This window comes from Podarcis raffonei, chromosome 5 (genome assembly GCF_027172205.1).
Source record: "Podarcis raffonei isolate rPodRaf1 chromosome 5, rPodRaf1.pri, whole genome shotgun sequence".
In the NCBI taxonomy this organism is placed as follows: domain Eukaryota; kingdom Metazoa; phylum Chordata; class Lepidosauria; order Squamata; family Lacertidae; genus Podarcis; species Podarcis raffonei.
The window spans coordinates 62,902,061-62,922,578 of NC_070606.1; the positions used below are offsets into that span (position 1 = coordinate 62,902,061).

Consider the following 20,518-nt stretch of genomic DNA (forward strand, 5'->3'; position numbering starts at 1 on the left):
CATGATGCAGCCACCTTGCTAAGCAAAATCTGGGCTGGTCAGTGTCTAGATTGAGATACCATGAGAACTGCTTTGAGCTCCATGATGGAGGAGAGGCAAGACAGAAGTGCACTAAGTAAATAAATAATTAAATATACACACATGAGCAAGAGGAGGCCATAATCAATCTGTCCCCAGGCAGTAGACTCATAGAACTGTAGAATTGGATGGAACCATGAGGGTCATGTAGTCCAACCCCCCGGCAATGCAGAAATCATTGCAGTGCTCTTGGTCTGTTAGGGGGGAAAGCAAATAGGGATAATAACATTATGACTTTGTCTAACCAAAAACCGCAAAGCATTGAGCAGGCTCTAGAGTTTCACAGAGCGCTTCCTCGTGCTAGATGTTAAACAATAAATAATAAAAAGGGTAGGACGAGATTTAAAAATGTTACTAATAAATAGCCTGATATTAGTTCAATCTGCAGGTTTGTCACAGTCTTAAAATGATGATTCAGGAAACACTTTGGAGACTAAGGCTACTATACAGAAGTATCTGTGTCAAAGGAAGTAATAGTACCACTTTATTCTGCTTTGGTCAGACCACACCTGTGTATGCTGCATGACTTATCATGCACCCCCTAGACAAGCCTACCAGCCTCAGAGGCAGTGGAGGATGCTATTGCATTGCCAGTTTTAAAAGTCTAATTCCGCTAGTAGTCCAGTCAGCTTCTGTTAATGGAATGGGGGGACGACCACTTTTTGCCCTGGGCAGAAAATTTCTTAGGCCAACTGTAATAGGCATGAATAAAATTATACACTATTGCAATAATATATGTATAAAAGATAAAGTAGCAGGTGAAGTCCGATGGCAAGTTTCACATTATTTTTACAATTTGTCATTGCAGGTATCTTCCACATTAATGGAAGAGTTGGATTGTTTAAGCACACTACATGCTTTTTGCTTCTACATGGCATCTGAAACTCAATACAGCAAATCAAGAGAAAACAATTCCTTCTTTTTTCTTCAAGTGGGCTGAAGTTCTACAGTTCTACCTCTAACATTTATTTAGACTGAGAGAAGGGGAGCAATTTTTCATCAGTACGGTACTTTTTGTGTGGGAGATAACTTTTCAGTATCTCAATAAATAATGAAATGTAATCAGTGTGCCATAAATTAGCCTTGCACATTTCACTGGTTAAGTTAAATTTCTCACAGACAGCAGCTACCTTACAGTTGACAATGGATTACTTTTTCCCCATTTTAAGATTATTTTCTTAGTTAACAGAAACATTAGCTCAGTTTATAGTGCAGCCAATTAAAATTATCATTATGGCAGTAACCTATAGACGTGTAATAACAACAGTGAATTGTTATAGCAGTGTTGTGATAGATTGTCGACTTCAACATGCTGTGCATTACTGTACAGGGGCATGTCAGGTATTTAAGCAAGGAGTTGCATGCATAGTAGCCCACCACAGTGTTTGTGCAGAACTAATTAAAGTCCCTGCACACAACCTTAGAGGTTCAGATCTGACCCACAGACTTTCAATGCCTGAAAATTCCCTTTCTTTGGCTGGGGATGAAGATTATCATCAAATCCTTCCTAGTAACCCAAGGCTCAAAAAGGGGTCTTCAGTTCAAAACACTGCAAGTCTGAAAGATATCACTGGAGAAGCCATAAATCTCGCTAGTGGGAAAATAAAAGAATTTTCATTTGAAAAACTCAGAAATTCTTCCAATCAAGTAACCTATAGAAAGGGAAGAAAAGTTAAGTCAGACCCATTCAATAGAAGGTCACTAGATTTTGACTTGATCTATGGCCATTTCAGCAACGATGAAAATTCCCCTCCTCCCTTTGGCCTGTCACATAATTCCTCAACAGATGAGAAATGGCAGGTCAGCAGCACCTCAGTAGAGGGAAATGTGAATTCTACAGTTTCCTTACCAATGCAGACTCTCTATGAGGATAGCTTTCTTGCACAGATTTTGGAAAAGCACAAGCTGGATGGTTCTTCTAGTGGAGATATTAAGATGTGCTTGGACATCTTGCTCAAATGCTCTGAGGACTTGAAGAAGTGTACTGATATAATAAAGCAATGCATCAAGAAGAAATCTTCAGGGAGTGCCAGTGGAGAAAGTGGTAATGATTCCTTAGCCAATTCTGAAATGATATATATGAATTTGATGTCAAGATTTTCTTCTTATATTAAAAAACTGCCTTTTGAGTTTAGACAGTCTGGGCTATCTGAGCCTGGTGACATGGTAGAACTAATTAATAGCCTATCTGCTTTGCAGCCGTCTAATTTTCCTCCAGTATTTGGCAATGAACAACCACCTAGATACGAAGATGTTGTGTCCTCCCCATCCTTTGGGCCAAGGCAATCTCTCACTTCAAACTTACGAGGTAACCAGAACAGCACTGACACAAACTCCTCAGCAAAACTTACCCACACTCCAATAGAGATTTCTTCAAAAGTTTTGCAGGAAAACTTAGAATCTACAAATGATGCTTGTGCGCTACCTCAGTTACTATCTGTAAACCCGTCAGACTGCATTTCTCCCACAGAAACTCTGTACATTATGGAAGAATCAGATGGAGAAAAGGCATTGGGCAGTGTATCAAGTCTTAAGAGGAGAGGAAGACGGGTTAATTCAGACAGCAATGAGCAGAAAACAGAAAGGGCAGACTCTGCTGGAAATTCAACTAAAACATCACCTACTTTATTTCAACCTGTAATGCTGCCCCAAACCTCCACCCAAGCAACCTCAGACACTCAAGGATTTGATTGTACTGTTCAGATTTCTAAAGGTGAATCCAGAAAAAATAATCAAGAGGAAATAGACAAACTTCTCCTGGATTTGGAACATTTTTCACAGAAAATGGAGGCTACTCTGAGAGATACTACCACTAAGACTAATCCTGCATGTTTGAAGCATATTAGCCAACCTTTGACTCTGGAAAATAAAGGCAAAGTCTGTTCACCTGTAGACAAAAGTCCTTCTCCCTCTTTATCAAAACTCATGGAAACCAATGGTCATAAAATGGAGGATGAAGACAAAACCCTTTTATTGCGAATTCTGGAGAGTATTGAAGACTTTGCCCAAGAACTAGTAGAATTCCGAATGGGCAAAGGAAGCTTATCAAAAGAGAAGGAAGTGATGCACATTCTTCAGGAAACTTTGGCTGCTCCCTCCATCACAGCTGCTCAGCAAAGCTACATAGGTACATCTGCCAAAGAGCCTGTCCCAGCACTTATTCAACAGATGCCAGAGGTTATAAAGGTAAGAATGCAAATCTTTATTTATGTAACAGTTACGGACCATACACACGCAACAAATTTCCCACATGAATATCACTTCTGCATAGAAAAGTACATTATACTCTATATATGTTTATATACTCGTTATGTATGTATGTGTATACTTGTATGTTTCACTCTGTGTACATACAATGTGGAATTCTGCCATCTTTTCACACTTCCCATTGTTTGTCCATATGGCAAAATAGTCACACGTTTGCCATGTGTGAAAGTGTGCATGTAGGCTGTCTGTAGATTATAGGGGTTTTTTAGCTAGTTGGTGATACTGTAAAGCAGGCTTCCTCAAACTCAGCCCTCCAGATGTTTTTGGCCTACAACTCCCATGATCCCTAGCTAGCAGGACCAGTGGTCAGGGATGATGGGAACTGTAGTTTCAAAACATCTGGAGGGCTGAATTTGAGGAATCCTGCAGTAAAGCAACAATTGCCTATGGGGTACATTTTCATTTTTATGTCCTTCCATAGCCTTACTAAATCCAGTTTCACATGGTTTTATAGTACTTCAAGCTGTACCCTGCAGAACAACTTCCAGAAGTGCGTGGCCACTACTGCTGCAACAGATGTGTGTAAAGTCTGTTGTAAGTATGGCAGGCTTCACTTGGAGAATTCTCACTATGGGCTTATCCAGACTTGTTTTTGTGCTGTTTTTCTATGCACAAGTCCACGTTTTAAAGCTCCATGTCCAAGTGCTCCCCCACCCCCAGTGCTTTCTCTTTGAAAACCCACTCCTTACCACTGAACTGGAGCAAACAGCAACCTGCAAAAAACCTGATTTGCTGTTTGTTCCAATTCAGCGGTAAAGACAGGTTTTCCTGGGGAAAGAAAAAGCACTCTGACACTGACCAGGAAAGCACTGATCTGTGCCTAGAAAGTGCAGGGCAAAAGGTAAGTGGATGATCCTAATGTTCTCTCTCTCAGCATCCAGAACACATTCTAGAATTGTCTCAAAAGTTATTTTAAATTATTTTCAGTACTGTACATGGAAGTCGCTTACTAACTTCTGGTCTAGTTTCATATCTCTTTTAAATTGTATAAGAGAGGCTGGAACTGGAAAAATTGAGTGAACATGTTCCCCTCTCCCTGGAAATGCTTTCCCCATTTCTTTTGCACTGTTATGACTATATAGTAGAGTAGGATCACTAATTTAAAATAATTGAGTTGCGCTGAGTTGTTTACTTTAGCTAAAATGTGAGTAAGAGGTGGCATGATAGAAGTTTATAAAATTATGCATGGCATAGAGAAAGTGGATAGAGAAAGGCTTTTCTGCCTTTCTCATAACACTAGAACTCAATGACATCTAATGAAGCTGAATGTTGGAAGAGTCTGGATGGATAAAAGAAAGTATTCATTTGGGCAGTGCATAGTTAAATTATGGATCCTGCTCCCTCAGTAGGTAGTGATGATCACCAACGTGGATGACTTTAAAATAGAATTAGATTAGACAAATTCATGGAGGAGAGGACTATCAATTGCTACTAGCCATGATAACTATGTTCTGCCAGCACAGATGGAGAGAACAATGCTTCTGAATACCAGTTGCTGGAAACCACAAGAGGGGAGAGTGCTCTTGTGCTCAAATCCCGCTCGCTGGTTTCCCACAGGCATCTGGTCGGCCACTGGAAGAACAGGATGCTGGACGAGATGGGCCATTTCCTTAATTCAGCAGGCTGTTCTTATGGATTGTGTGATTTCAAATTTATGCGCTTGGCAGCCGGCTAGTTGAAATCTCAGCAATTAAATGCTCCGAAGACAAAGAGCTTTAAAGTTATTTTGGCACAGAAATAGCTTTTAAACTTTCTGCTTTGCTTACTGGACTCTGGGAAATGCTTGTGCGGGCTCTGGTGGTGTTAGTGAGGTCTTGCAGGGCCGTCCAAGATCTCACGAAAGCCTCCAGAGCCCACATGAAAGTTTCCAAGATCCCAGTAAGCAAGACAGAGAGCTTAAAAGCTCTTGATTACCAGGCTCTGGGAAACTCTCTTGCGGTCTCTGGAGGCTTTCACAAGATCTTGGATGGCCCCAAAATACCTTGTGCTGGGTCAGGAAGGTAAGGTTGCTGGTGCAGGGACAGTTCCAGGGGGTTGTTTTGACTATACATGATTGTGACTTTGCACACTGCCCCCCTGGAATGTAACCCCTGCACAAGAGCAAGACACAGTCTTACTGTATAATACTCAAGCTAGTGATTCTGGATTTGGACTAGTGTCTCATAGCGCAATGGAGAATATTGCTTCCATAGTCCAAAGTAATATTTGGGAAGGGCCATAGCAAGTGTTGGGCTTCAGCTTTGCCTACAGAAGGGTTCCGGATTCAATCTCTGGTGTCTCAAGGTAGAGTTGGAAGAAACTCCTGCTTGATATCCTGGAGAACCACTGCTGGTCAATATAGATAACACTTAGCTGAATAGACCAGTGATCTGATTCAATATAAGGCAGTTTCCTATGTTCCAATGATAGACATACTTGCTCGTATACTGCCACAGTTTCCTGTATGGAAATGTTATCAGACTGTGGAAATTGATAATGTGTGATGCTCCTATTTCAAAACACAGGGATGTTTTCAAAACACAAAATGCAATTGCTATGTGTGATGATTGAAAAAAAGAAAGTCATTGAAGCCAATTTTTATTTTTTAAAATAGCTGGCTAATATAATTTTATAATTCTAGCAAAAATGTTAACAAGGAATGCTATTTGAAATGAAAGGTGGTATACAAATACTTTTAATGAATAAGAAAGGAAACAGAATCACATTGACAAATACATTTAGGATTCCTGGTATAAACAAAATATTTACTTTATCAGTCTTGAACAAAGCTAAATAAATTTCTTGAATACCATAGTCTCAACTGCTGATATATCTATTCCTGATCCAACTGAGACCCCACATACCTTTATGAACCTGCTGACCATCATATCACTTCTTGGAACATGCGATTGGGTGACCTAGCTTTATTATCCCTTTTGAAACAGTAAAATAATAAACATGTGAAACTTAGTTTTTCATGTACCAAATCAGAGTGCCACTATGAAAAAATATGCATTTCTTGAGTTTCAGAGCAAACTGTAATTGCAGACAGTAAATTCCTTGTAAGTTCTGAAATAAAAGTTTTATATATACAGTAGTGGCAATGGTTGTTAATATTTTTCTTTTTTTAATAGCATTAATTCTCAGGTTTTGGGAAGAGTACACTTAATTAGACTTTCCAAATTGCTTTACCTTCTTGAGGATTTTCGAAATGTCATATAGAGAGGGGCTTAGTTTCTAGTACTGTGTGTTACTATTTAAGAGATTTTTGAAATATTGAACAGTGTATAAATGCTTTAAAATAATTAAATTTAGCATAAGGATAAGCCTTTGATTGAAAAGTGGTGTCCAGCAAAAATAAGTGAAAGAATGTAGCATTAAAGGAAATATTTAAATAATTGCTTTCTTATGCTTGAATTGATTATCCTGATACTTCTAAAAAAATAACCACCTGCAGCACAATCCTAAGCACATTTATTACAGAGTAGGTATCAAAGAACTCACTAAAACTAATTTCTGAGTAAACATGTATAGGAATGCATTGTTAGTGCTTTTGAATGTGGAAGAAAAATGCTTGATAACCAGCCACGTATTTTTTTTCTTGTTCAGTCCCTTTGGATTGTAGGAAACAGCTATGGTAATTTTTCCTTAGTAAGAGAGAAAGGTGAACAATTAAAGAGTCCCGAGTGTTTTATTTCATAGTTCAAATTAGAAAAATGTGTGATTGTGCGATGGGCACCTCATAACACAATTTTTCACACAGGACTAAGCTGCAGCATGTTTTTGCTTCCAGCTTAGGCTGATGGCTGTACATTCGCACCTCAAATTTCACCTCTGAAGCTCATAAAATAAGAACTATCTGGGAAGGTGATATATTTAGCTACTTCTGCAGTATGTCTAACTTTAGCACCACTGGTAGTAGTGGTGGGTGCTTCCCTTCCCACAATACCTCTGCTGTATCACAAGCCAAGGACAGATTCTCTGACTGTCATGTAGCCAGCAGGGACATAGATTCTGGTGTAGATCATGTCTCTTGATAAAGAATTGCAAAGAGACACCCAGAAGTACTCATACTCGGGGATTATTTGACTGTTGGGGCGGGGGGAGGTTCTTTGGCCTTGCGTCTAGGTACAGTGACTGAACAATCCTTGCTGTAAGTAAGAAGAAGGCAAGGTATGTTTCGCTTAGAATTTGTTGGCCATAAAAAAACCAAACTCCAAATCGAGGAAATAGCTCATTGTGGCTGAAGTGATCTCCCGGAAGGACTTGATACCTCTGCTGGGAAGACAAAAGTTTGCTCAGGAACTAAGCCAGGATGATGATCAAAGAAACATCTCTGCGAAGGGACCCAGATTTACGAGGAGAGTTAGCTTTCCTTGCAAAAGGCTGTGATTTTGTTCTTCCATCCCGCTTCAAGAAGAGGTTGAAGTCATTCCAGCAGGCCCAGGTTTGAACGTGCTTTTCTTTTTATACTTCTTTGTATCTTTTTATTGGATATGGGGACAGAACTGTGTCTCCCTCAGGCTTTTCTATTTTCAGAAGGTTATTTGCACCAGATACCCATAGGTTTAAAAATAGGCCTTCCCGGCTTAGCACACAAATGTCCTATTGGTAAACAAGAGGAAAGAGTCGAAAACTATTTTTCTCTTGAAGATAATAATATTAACACTAATAAAGATTATTAGTTGAAAATAATTAAAACTTGTCTGCCACTTGCTGAAGAAAGAACTGCTCCAGTGTGTTTCTGTTTGTTATATGCTACATACTTTCCTTCATGACCCTAAATGTCAGCTGCGTTGGGAAAGCTTTGTTCTACTCCACTGCTGAAAATATGTTTTAAGGATTAAAACCCAATGACTGTGGGAAAGGTCATGTATGATTGGGCTTCAGTATTCTGTGTGTTATCTCTAGCTGCTAAAGTGCCTTCTGATAGTAACAAGCAGGAAAGGGGTCTTAAGTTTTTGCTGAGAGCTTAGCTTGACATTATAATAATAATTTATAATAATTTATTATTTATACCCCGCCCATCTGGCTGAGTTTCCCCAGCCACTCTGGGGGAATGTAAATATAAGTCTTAGGATGCAGACAGGCAGTTTTTGATTCAGTCTGGCACTGAGACACCTGCAAGGAGATGGATATGCAGCAAGCTTTGCATCCCCTATTATTATTTGTGCATCACTTCTTGGTGCTCTCATAAAACATTGGCACAAGTGGTGTGAACCAAATCATCTTATTGGCAAATTTGTTCCTCTTCCACTGTTCCTCCTTCACAATTAGAGCCTCTTTGGGAAATTTTGTAATTCTGTACACTCACGTAGCCATCTTACTAATTTCATTTGCACATAGAAACCAAAACTTAGCTACCCAGTGATCTTGGAACTGAGCAGCTTTTGTATCCTAACTTAACAGTTTCCCAGACAGGATCCAGTTACAAAAGAAATCCTGGAATAAACTCCTAAAAGAGGGGGAATCCCTCAAAACAGCTATCAAGGAGAGGCACTTTTCACTGCCCATCACCAGACATCCATCCCACAACAGAGGTGGCAGAAAACATAAGGGGAGATGGGCAGGACACTGCTTGACTGGTGAGCAGAAGCCAGCCTGACTGAGGGGCACTCCAGACACCAGTGCCTTGTAGCAGAAAGATGGGGTATAAATCTTCTAAATAAGTACAAATGTTCTCCTATCAGATTATTATTGGAGCTCAGTGACTTCTTTAAGCTACAAGAAACCTGTCCACTTCCTCAAAGAACTTTGAATGGATGCTCTTTTAGGAACTTAGGAAAGTGTGGTACCTGAATGTGCAGTACTAACAAAAAATTACGCATAGATCAGAAGTATACAGAGAAGCTTCATTAGGCCAGCTCCGCTAATCCTATGTGTTTCTCCTGTATGTGCTTATATATAGCTATTGTTGCCAATTATCCAAGGTTTCAGGGGTTGTATTCCCCTGAGGGCCTTTTGGATTAATTAGGTGGTGGCACATATGTACAGCTTACTTTAGATACTTGCTCATTAATTTCTGTTTATCTAAAGGGATACACGCACACACATACACACGAACATTCTATTGTACCAAAAATAATTTTTATGTGTTATCTTTCTAGGTCCAAAATAAGCAGGAGAAGAAACCTGTGACTACGTCCCCAGTGCCTGCAATTTCAGCAGTCAGCTCACAGGCACTTCTGCCTGCGAATAAAGTAACTGTTGGTACGCCCTTGTCCATAAACATTCCACGTTTCTACTTCCCCAACGGACTTCCTAATGTCTGCAGTAGTCATGAGGAGACCATTGCCAAGGTTGAGGCAACCTTTTCTGAGTTTGAAGATGAGAGAGTACCACTTAATGAAATGGGGAAAATTGCAAAGGTAAATATCATTATTGCCAGGCTTTTAGGACTTATGGAAGGTAAAGGCTCAGTACAATATCAGCAAATGGTTTTCAAAGAAAAAGCGTACTCTCAGATGAAGTGGCTTTTAGCTGAAGGGATGAGATGAAGTAGTAAACAAAAGCAAAACTTTTCCAAAAGGAATGTTTCAGTCTATTTCCAGTCTCTGTCAATTTCACATGTATTTATTCATAACTTCATTCTACCCTACTTCCACATTAATCTACTGCCTTTAAAACTGTAAATAAATTTATATTTAAATATGTATTTAAATCACAAACTATGATTTAAATATCTATTTTACCTCAGTGTACTCACTTCTAAATGTATTTTATCTAAAAATGCACATTTTAGTTTGATAATATTATTGAGTCAAGAGCAGTATCATAAAACTCAAGAGAAGTGCAAACTCCAAAGGATAGTTATGTTCCAACCTGTACATTATTCTAGGAGGTGTCAGGTTAATTCATCTAAGAATGTGGGCTGAACAAAAGTTTCCTCCATCCATTTGTCTAAGGGTGAAAGAATATAACCGGGCCAGCTTGATGTTGTTCATACTGCACATGGTCTCATTCTGCTTTTAAGTGGCTCACATGAAATCAGTCATACTTACTTCAGAGTAAAAAGAAAAATGGATTCAGATATTAATGTATTAGGTCCAATTTAAAAAAAATCCGGTTTAGTTGGATTTATTATTTTTTAAAGCCAAAAATTACATTTTCTTCATATTATTTTCTGTTAAAATGTCATCATAAAGAAGAAAAAGTGCCCCTGCCTGAATGCTAGCTAGCTACATTCTGTCTTATTGTGTTGTTCACAGATATGCTGCTGCCCTCTGTACTGGAAAGCTCCCATGTTCAATGCGTCAGGGGGAGAGCGGACAGGATTTGTATCTGTACATTCATTTGTGGCCATGTGGAGAAAGTGAGTAAACTGTGCAAAAATATTCTTCTGGAAAAACCAGCACAGTATGCCTTTCTTTTGCATGTTTATTTATTCTTTTCTGTGTTTCCACTGTGCCCTTTTAAATACAGCTCTCCTTTTAAAAAAATACTGTCTCCAGTTTCTTCCTGCTAATGTAGTCTGTATTTATTGACAAATGCTAGTCCTGTTTGTTCGGTAAATCTTGTAGTCATACAAGTTTTGCATATGTATTCATAGTTTTCTATGCCAGAAAGGCCCATTGTGGCAGGAGTGGGCAAACTTTTGGCTTGTGGGATCTGCCTTGTTTTTCATCCTGTGGTTCACCAACCAGAGCCAGGTGCAAAATAATGGACCAGGAATGGTGTAGAATTGAGGAACAAGGTGCTTCTGAGCACATGCTCATGCCAGAATTTTGTTTTTAGTATAAGAACTGGAGCTCCCACACAGATCCTTTCACACATATATCTTCCCCTGTTGTCCCCCAGCTTTCTTCATCTCAGCAGCCTAACTTAAGCGGGAGGACACTTTTAGTTATTTCTATTGTAAAAAATTGGAATCTGCAAACCTATGTTGATCTACCACCCATAGATCTACCAGTAAATCCCAGAAGGTGATATCCAGTCATGGCATCCTATATGCCCAGTGGACTTCCACTCCTGCAAATGGGACTTCCTCTCCTTCCAGAAAATTGGCAGAACCTTCAAAGCAGATGGGGTGGGATAGGAAGGGGAAGTCTGGTCATATCTACTGGTGCCTTGTCGAATTTCACCAACTGGTCATATATTTTCTCCCAGCCATTCCTACGCCTGCCTTGGAATTTCTGGTTTAGTTATAACATCTGTCAGAAACACATCCAATCTTGAGTGAATACTTCAAGTGAGGGAGCTCTGGTTAGCAGTGCAGGGCTTAACCATTTTCAATATTTTAAAAATTGAATTGGACCCAGAGTTAAGCATACACAACAGCTGTTGGAAGTTGACTATGCCACCCGCTCCTCCCTATGTCAGCTCCTCTTGCCCCCAGAAAATGTTCCACCAAGGATCCTGGGGCCCTTCTAAATGGCAGAGGGGGCAGAGCTGAGGGGGAGACTAAATCTCTGAGGCAACTTTTGCAAGCAGAGACTGTGCTTGACTCTGGATCCATAGAGAGTTATTGAAATTAACAAGGGCCTTACTGTTAACCTCAATAGAATATAGGCTATTCTTGTTATTGAATGTCTGTCTGAAGTTGTATTACTTTTACTTAACAGTCAAGAGAATAAATTGAATGCTACAGCATTCTAATGGATCTGTGTAGAACTTATTGAAGACATTATCACAAAATGTGCTGTACATTATTTACGCTTATATACCAAAGAGTATATATAAAGTACTGTGAAAAATGATCAAAAGAGTACATGTACGGTATATTTGGGTCCCAATTTAATGAATTAGGAAACAAATCCACCTGGCATAGAAGCCAAAACATTCATGTGTACAACTGTTCTTACATTACTTTATGCGTGCTTTCTGGTGCATGAGGATGAATCTGTGTACATTCCACATCCACAATCAGCCTTCAAGGCTGACCTAGAAGTGGCACTAAGTATATCACTGGAAATTGCACCTCTCTCGTTTTACTCTAGTTGCCATTGTGAAGCAACTCCCAAATAACTGCAGGTGGCTATTTTTGTTGGACTACAGCAGAAGGAAGTGTTAACCTTTCTTTTCTTGTGCAGTGCAATCATGATCCCAGTTGGGACCCTTGTCATGGCTATTTAGAGTACAAAAAGAGAAAGTGAGAGTCAACTTCCAGAGATGTGTTTAGCATTATGTCTACTTTGATCCTTAATGTTAATACTATTATTATTCACCGTATTATTTTTGCTTCATCAATGTACATGATGCTTTAGATGGAATTTCATAAGCATAAAATAGTCAGATCCCCAGCCCCAAGAGGTTTACAGTATAAAACAGATGATGTGAAAGACAAATAGAGGTTACAGAGGGTGAGATAAGTGTACAAATAGGTGAATGTGAACAAATGCAGTTGTAGCTGGGAATGAGAAAGCCATGTGATTTTGATTCTTTGGGAATCCAAATCGATAGGAGTACTTTTACAGTCTTATTTCTCCTTTGTAGGATACTACACAACTGCCATGATGATGCATCAAAATTCATTTGCCTTTTAGCAAAACCCAGCAGCAACTATTTGGAACAAGAAGATTTCATCCCTTTACTGCAGGTTTGTGTGACTTGCTAATAAGTGTCATTTTATGAATTAGAGGAAAAAACCCTTTAGATAAGCACCTACATTTTTTTGAAGAGGTCATCCCTTTCCTCCTCAATATTCTCTACCCAGAGAGCCACAGCTTAATTCACTCACTGTGATCTGAAGTTAAGCAACATGCAAACGAAAGCCAGTCTGAGTCTGCATAGCAGGATGCCCTACTGAGAGAGGCACTGACAGGATCTTCAGTGTTTGTAGGGGCACAACTAAGACAGTGAGGAGGAGGTTCCATGTGAACACACACAGGGAGTACTGCTTATGTGGCCTTTTGTGAATGTGGACTGAAAATACATTGTTGCCTGCTTACTGACTTTTATGTTTTATTTTTCTGTCTTTTAAAGTAACTCAAAATGGTAGCCTAGCAGGTGTGCATTACCTATGAATCTTAAAGGTTTCATTAAAGACGGTAGCTTTTATAATGCTTCTATGAACAGTTGCCTGCACAAGTTCTCCTTGTGGGCTTCCCATAGGCATCTAGTTGGACACTGTGAGAACTGAATGCTGGACAAGATGGACCTTTGGTCTGATCCAGCATATGTTCTTATACTCTAACTGCTGACAGCGTTGTATCATTTCTCTTAACTTTTCTGTGTTACATAATTTGGATATCTTTCAGGATGTAGTCGAAACTCATCCTGGGCTGACATTTCTGAAGGATGCTCCAGAATTCCATTCCCGCTACATTACTACGGTAGGTTAACTTCATGTACGAGATGTCAGCATTTGTCTAAGAAAAGGTTTGTGATTCATTTTGAGTGTTACAAGAAAAGTAATTCACGTTGTCAAATGGCATAATAATGTTTACCCCTAGCATCTTGTTCCCTTCCCCTACAGTCTTTGTTAAGTTGTCCAAAGTGATAGGCTAGTAATACCCTATACAGTGGTACTTCGGGTTACAGACGCTTCAGGTTACAGACTCCGCTAACCCAGAAATAGTACCTCGGGTTAAGAACTTTGCTTCAGGATGAGAACAGAAATTGTGCAGCGGCGGCAGGAGGCCCCATTAGCTAAAGTGGCACCTCAGGTTAAGAACAGTTTCAGGTTAAGAACGGACCTCCAGAACGAATTAAGTTCTTAACCCGAGGTACCACTATAGTATGCAGGGCTGTCTTTGAAAACTGCTTGGAAATAGCAATCAGTCCAAAACACAGTGACTAAGTTACTAACCAGATCTTCTGGAACTTATATTGCTGCACTGACTCCTGGACTGTTTCTGACCACAATTCAAAGTGTTGGTGCATGCCTTTAAAGCCCAACATGGCTTTGGATTTGAATATCTGAAAGACTATCTATACCCATATCAACCTGCGCTTGTCCTGAGATTACCTTTGGGTATTTTAGATCCCTCTATGACTATATAGATATTTTTGTTGTTTACATGTAGTCTGTTTTGTTGATTTTAAATATTGGTCACTGACTGCTGTCAGAAACAGGATGCAAGACTTATGGGACTTTTTGGTGTTTTTTTTAATCACTCAGAATAAGTCCAGTTTTGAGAATTGTATTTAATCTTTTTCCAGGTTATTCAAAGAATATTCTATACAGTCAATAGATCCTGGTCTGGGAAAATATCCCTAACAGAGTTGAGGAAAAGCAACTTTCTGCAGGTATGCTATTTTTCTTTTTTATTCCTATGAGCAACAATTATTTCTAAAATACCGTATTTTTTGCACCATAACACTCACTTTTTTCCTCCTAGAAAGTAAGGGAAAATGTCTGTGCGTGTTATGGAGGGAATGCCTACGGGTGGCATGCCTACGGATTTTCCTCCTCTAAAAACTACGTGCGTGTTATGGTCGGGTGCGTGTTATAGAGCGAAAAATACGGTACTTTCCGTGATATCCATTGTTACACAGAGTAGACCAATTGAAGCAATTGGACTTAAGTAAATAATATTAGTTGTTCCCATAGCTTGTTCAGTGTTTTCAGTTTTATAGCTGGATTTAGCAAAAGTTAATAAAAGAGGATCTGGACAGATTTGTATATTTCTAGTGTTGAAGGATGATAGATATGACACAGTAAGGACTATAGTAGCCACATGAGCACATGGTGACAAAACTCTATCAAGTATTAATTTTGCTTGTTTGTGGATTTTTAAAAGAATCACAAAGTAAAAGTTTAATGTTTCATACAGTTCTTTTGCTGTTTAAGGTATTTATTGAATAATAACAAAGACTGACAAGATATCATTGTAGTCACAGTTCTTGGTCTGCGCCTTCTGCCTATGGAAATTAGAATGAATTTATTCTCATTTTTTCAGACCCTAGCACTCTTGGAGGAAGAGGAAGACATAAATCAAATCACTGATTATTTTTCCTATGAGCACTTCTATGTTATTTACTGTAAATTCTGGGAACTGGACACTGACCATGATCTCTACATCAACCAGAAAGATCTGGCTAGATACAATGATCAAGGTAAGCAGAGCAAGAAAGGCACTGGAGGTGGTTGTTACTAATATAAAATAAATATTCTCTAATATGTACTTTATGGGCACCCCAGATTACCAAACTTGATCTCTCTTTCTCCATGTTCTTACAAAAAAAACCCTTGCATATCTCTTGCTGTGCTTCAATCATGTCATTATTATGCAAAATAGGCATGCAATAAAGTAGTCCATGCTCTTGGGAAAATTGGGTTGGATATAGCTTTTCCCTGTTCAGTTGACAAGGCTGTGTCTATTATGCCATAAGCTTGTAGGGAAAGAGATGTAAAAAGTTAAAACTATGAACAGGCACCATGTCCTTTACCATCTCAAACCTTGCTGTAGCGCTATGGGTTAATTTTGGCCTGAATCTGCTGTGGATTGAAGCATTAAAATGTTACAAATTGCCTTTCATATAGATGCTCATCTGTCCAACACACCAGGCAGGGCACACTCTTGATGTGATCTTTGCCCCCAAGTGATATGAGGATGGACTAAAGATAGAGGGGCTGATGGTGGCAGTTCTTTCCTGTAAGGGTGATGGGCCTGTTTGGGTGGTCTGCCCTCAGAAACTGATGGAACCTGATGTGTTCCTGAATGCTTTTTTTTGGGGGGGGGGTCCAGTGGAGAAAGCTGGTAATCTTGTCAAGGATGTTTTTTGAGATCAGGTTCACCTTATGCAATCAACTGATGCACACAAGATACTTGTGGCAATGCATCCGGCCACATGCCCCCTCGATTCTTGCCCCTCCTGACTTCTCAAATCCAGTAGAGTGGGGCTGACTGGTTGGGTCCAGAGCGTAGTTAGCGCTTTGCTATGTGATGGTGTGGTCCCTGCTGCGTTGAAAGAGGCAGTGGTGCAACCGCTCCTAAAGAAACCAGTTCTGGACCCTTCAGATTGGAACAGCTATCAGCCAGTTGCCAATACCCTTTCTGGGAGAGGGTGATGGATAGAGCCATGGTGGAGCAACTGCAAGCATTCTTGGAGGACCCAGGTTATTTAAATCCATTCCAATCTGGATTCAGGCCTGGTCATGGAATAACCTCTTACCCGTATCTGGGAGTGGGTGGCGGTTGATGTGGCCCATTGTATCCAGCCATCAGGAAGCAACAGAATGACTAGATCAAAAGTATTCAGAATCAAAACTATTTTAAGGCATTTATTTGATACATAGTAAAAACATGGCCACTGAGGAAAATCATTTTTCTGTTGTGTTTTGCACGTGATTGAAAGCCACTCACTTCTCATATGATTATTCTTCTGCACACATATCACTTGTGTATAGGGAAAAGCAACAGTTGTTAGAATGATTGCAAACACATTCAAGAACTGAAACTGTTCCTAATCCTTATTTCTTCATCTACAGCTCTGTCAGACAGGATTATAGAGAGAATATTCAGTGGAGCTGTGCTTAGGTAAGAAAGTAGGGAACAATTAAGATCGAAGGAAGAAAATTAATTTTTGAAATAACAGTTAGAATGGGATTCAGGAAGTTCAATGTAGGATACAATCACTTTGATTCCTTGTCTGGGGGTGGCTTCAGATGTGCACCTTAAATTGGCTTTGTTTTAAATCATTTAGAGAAGGGAGGGAAAGGTACAAAACTCAGTGGTAGCTCTTGCTTGCAGAAGGTTAAAATCTCTTGACATCTCCAGGTGGGGCTAGGATTGTCCCCAGGTGGAAACCCTGGAGAGCCACTGCCAGTTAGTGCAGAAAATACTGAACTAAATGGAACAATGATCTGACTCAGCTTAGCTTCCTATGATCTTGTTTCCTAAGGCAAATGTAATGCTCACATTGGCTGCCATGGACATTATTTCTCTTTTGAAATATCTCTACTCTACAGTGTTGAGAAACAAAATGTAAAGCTCAATTGCACTTTTTATTGTGATGCAAAATTTCCCTGACTCTTTCACATCATCCATCAGAAAATCTCCAGGAATGATTTCTGTCTTCAATCCAGAATAAACTGTTTTCAGCCTGAGATACAGTGGATTGAACACACATGCCGTTACTGAACTATAAACCTTTCCCAGTCTGTATTTTAGATACATTCATAAGAAAGCTTTATCTTCCTGGAATGTCAGGGAAAGGTTGCCACGTGGAGACTTTGTACAACATAAATGACTATATAAACATCCCAAAATCTTGATGCTGAGAGAATGTGGTCTGTTTTAATTTAAAAGTTGTCATGTTTGGGTTGTTAGTTTGCAGTTTCTGATCTGCTCTCTAGGGTACACTTTCAAGTTAAATAGTATTGAACTTCAAAGAATCAGGGAGTGGGTAACCAGCACTAACACATCTGTGGGGTCTCTAAGGAATTGAAAGTGCTGAGGTGTATTCAGACATCTGTGGTTTTTTTTTAATTGCCATGTGAACTTCAGTGAGTGTTTGAAATCTGTCTGTTTCAGAGGAATTCAAGTGCACAAAGAAAACCACATGAGCTATGCAGACTTTGTATGGCTTCTAATTTCTGAAGAAGACAAAAGAAGTCCCACAAGGTGAGATAAGTCATCCAGAAATTTGGAGTAGGTGGAGTGAAGGAACATATATACGTTTGCAGGTTGTTAAATGCATATGTTATGTAACTCCAGGGGCAAATAGCAACTGCCAGGAAGGTATTCTTGACAGGAAAATAGGGGGAAAGGATAAACTTCTGTACAGTGATACCTCGGGTTACAGACACTTCAGGTTACAAACTCTGCTAACCCAGAAATAGTACTTCGGTTTAAGAACTTTGCTTCAGGATGAGAATAGAAAGTGGGCAACAGCGTGAGGCCCCAATAGCTAAAATGGTGCTTCAGGTTAAGAACAGTTTCAGGTTAAGAATGGACCTCCGGAACGAATTAAGTTCTTAACTAGAGGTACCACTGTATACAGTACAGCTGCAGCCAAATGAGACTGCCCCATGGATGCTTTTTGTTCTTGTTACTTGTCCTAACATTTCCTGTGCACTCTACACACATATACAGCACTTCCATAGGCTTACAATCTTGGCCTCATGTGTCACTTGCTAATCATGCGCTGGGGATAGGGAGGAATGAGAAGATGATGATATTGGCAGTCACAAGCATGCTGTTTAAAAAACACAATGGAAATGATTCAGTTAGTGAGTCCTGCTTGTGGAAGCCAACACAAGCGTCTTCCACGAGTGTGGTGGGGCTTTTTGCCCCTCCTTCTCCTCATGCCCCCATGCCCAATTGACTCTGGTGGGGTTGGGGAAACACTCAGAACAGCACTTAGGGGAAGGAGGGGGAGATTGTTCTGTCTGGCAAGTGAAATGCTTGCACCGATGTGATGGTCTCCTTAGTGTTATGTTGTATATAAAGTATAAATGTAATATTAAAAAACAAATGTAATATGCAGGTGTGTGGTAGAGACTGAGTGCCCTGGCTGTCACTGGATGAAGAACTTGAACTAGGAGTAACTTCTGCTCCATTGCAGCCCTTAGGACCCTGCAACCCCAGGGAAGCTTTTTGGGAAACATAGAGGGCTGTGGTGGGGAGGTGGGGTGGGAAACTTCCCTTGTCCAAGCGCTGTATTGGATACCACTTTATGTTCAAATCACAAAACTGTCCAAAATATATTTCATAGTACACTCTAACTGTAGAGCTACAACAATACATGCAGATGCCAGGGACATTTACATAAACTGATTAGTGCTACCGTAGGAATGAGCTGCAGTGTAGCTCTTTCCACATGGCCCAAGAAGGCTTTACTTTTGTGGTAGAAAAAGGAGTCACTCCCCAGTGGCTACCAAGCCGTGAAGATCAGAAACACATTGTTTTGATAGTTAGCCTCACTGCTATAGCATCACCTCTGCTTTGAATTTATGTAGACATCTTCTTTATCCTGTATTTTGCTGCTAAATGTGAACATCTCAGTTTGTAATTTCTCTCAAGGATGGAGAACTATTGCAGTTTGAGTCACTGAGCAACTGAGGGTATTATATATCTTAGCTCATGCTCTGAATTTCTAGATTGAAATTTCCAATGAAAGGCATTATAAGGAAGGCGTCTGGACAAAGCTTCACTGTGCATATGAAAGCTGTCTCAATAAGGGTTCTTTGTTAGAACTATTGCTTGCCCCAACTTTGCTACAAACAAATCTTATTCATTCCCCTTTCCCTAGTATTGAATACTGGTTCCGCTGCATGGACTTGGATGGGGATGGCATGCTCTCCATGTATGAACTGGAGTATTTTTACGAGGAGCAGTGTGAGAGGATGGAATCCATGGGCATTGAGCCACTGCCATTCCATGACTTACTGTGCCAAATGCTGGATCTAGTGAAGCCAGAGTGTGAGGGTAAGACCCATTTATACAATCATATTCATCTACGCTGCTGATCATTTCTTGGGAGTATGATTATCTTTGATCTCTCAGATATATTTGATCTCCCAGACCCCTTGGAAGAGTTATCTTACTCTGTCTGCATCACTTCTTTGGCAGTCACCAGCAGGACACTTGATCCAAGTGGGTGATAAGATTCTTTGTGTATGGGAGACCCAGATCCAAGTAGTGGTCTTTACCAACCTCCTAGGCTTTGCATTCTCAGTCAATTCCTTAGTTAACATTCAAAGTAATAGCAAAAAAATGGTAGAGATCGGTTCCCACCACCACCAAACAGGCTTTTATTTTCACTCTCCGGGCATTTAGAGGTGGCTCAGCAAGTAGGTGCAGAGCCATGAACTGCTAATGCCACTAATACAAAATGGTGTTATAAGGTTCTCTAAACGCATGGTGAGCCATAATGTATCTGTGTGATCTCTCACCCACAGACCTGATAGTGATGCCGATCAAGGCAGTGCACACTTGAAAGGCCTTGCCCACAAAAGTATTTGAGAAACTTATTTCAAAATATGTTGGCTTTTTTTGGGTGAACACATTTGAATTTGCTCCTGGTGATCAAGCACTAGGGGAAACTTTGTTCACAGCAACTATCGTGTTGCAAACTGCTTTTGAGCACAAATTTGTAAAAAAAAAAGTGGGGGGCTTATATAAACTCATCATCATCTCACTTCCATGGCATACAGAACTTGGATTTTTGCATGCCACTGGTACATACTGATTCAAACTGAGTTAACAGAAATGTCAACCTATGTTGAAAATAGATCACTGAAAAGAATGGGTGAATCTGGCCTGAAAGGCCATCTCCCATTTCTTCATAACTCTTTAAATACTGTTTA

The 20,518-nt window shown here is 39.9% G+C and overlaps 1 protein-coding gene across 3 annotated transcripts in view; it reads left to right on the plus strand.

The window, feature by feature from the left end:
• PPP2R3A (protein phosphatase 2 regulatory subunit B''alpha) overlaps positions 1-20,518 on the plus strand; it is a 32,678-nt gene that overhangs the window by 4,969 nt on the left and 7,191 nt on the right. For 2 of the 3 annotated variants that reach the window (XM_053389737.1, XM_053389735.1), the window contains 10 exons: positions 887-3,264; positions 9,432-9,692; positions 10,533-10,636; positions 12,757-12,859; positions 13,521-13,595; positions 14,425-14,511; positions 15,165-15,321; positions 16,697-16,745; positions 17,742-17,831; positions 19,462-19,637. In XM_053389737.1, the coding sequence (XP_053245712.1) occupies positions 1,312-3,264; positions 9,432-9,692; positions 10,533-10,636; positions 12,757-12,859; positions 13,521-13,595; positions 14,425-14,511; positions 15,165-15,321; positions 16,697-16,745; positions 17,742-17,831; positions 19,462-19,637 (3,055 nt within the window). In that variant the 5' untranslated portion in view covers positions 887-1,311. Of the gene's footprint in view, positions 1-886; positions 3,265-3,296; positions 7,772-9,431; positions 9,693-10,532; positions 10,637-12,756; positions 12,860-13,520; positions 13,596-14,424; positions 14,512-15,164; positions 15,322-16,696; positions 16,746-17,741; positions 17,832-19,461; positions 19,638-20,518 lie in introns of those variants that run through there. The other variant, XM_053389738.1, reaches the window with a different exon arrangement.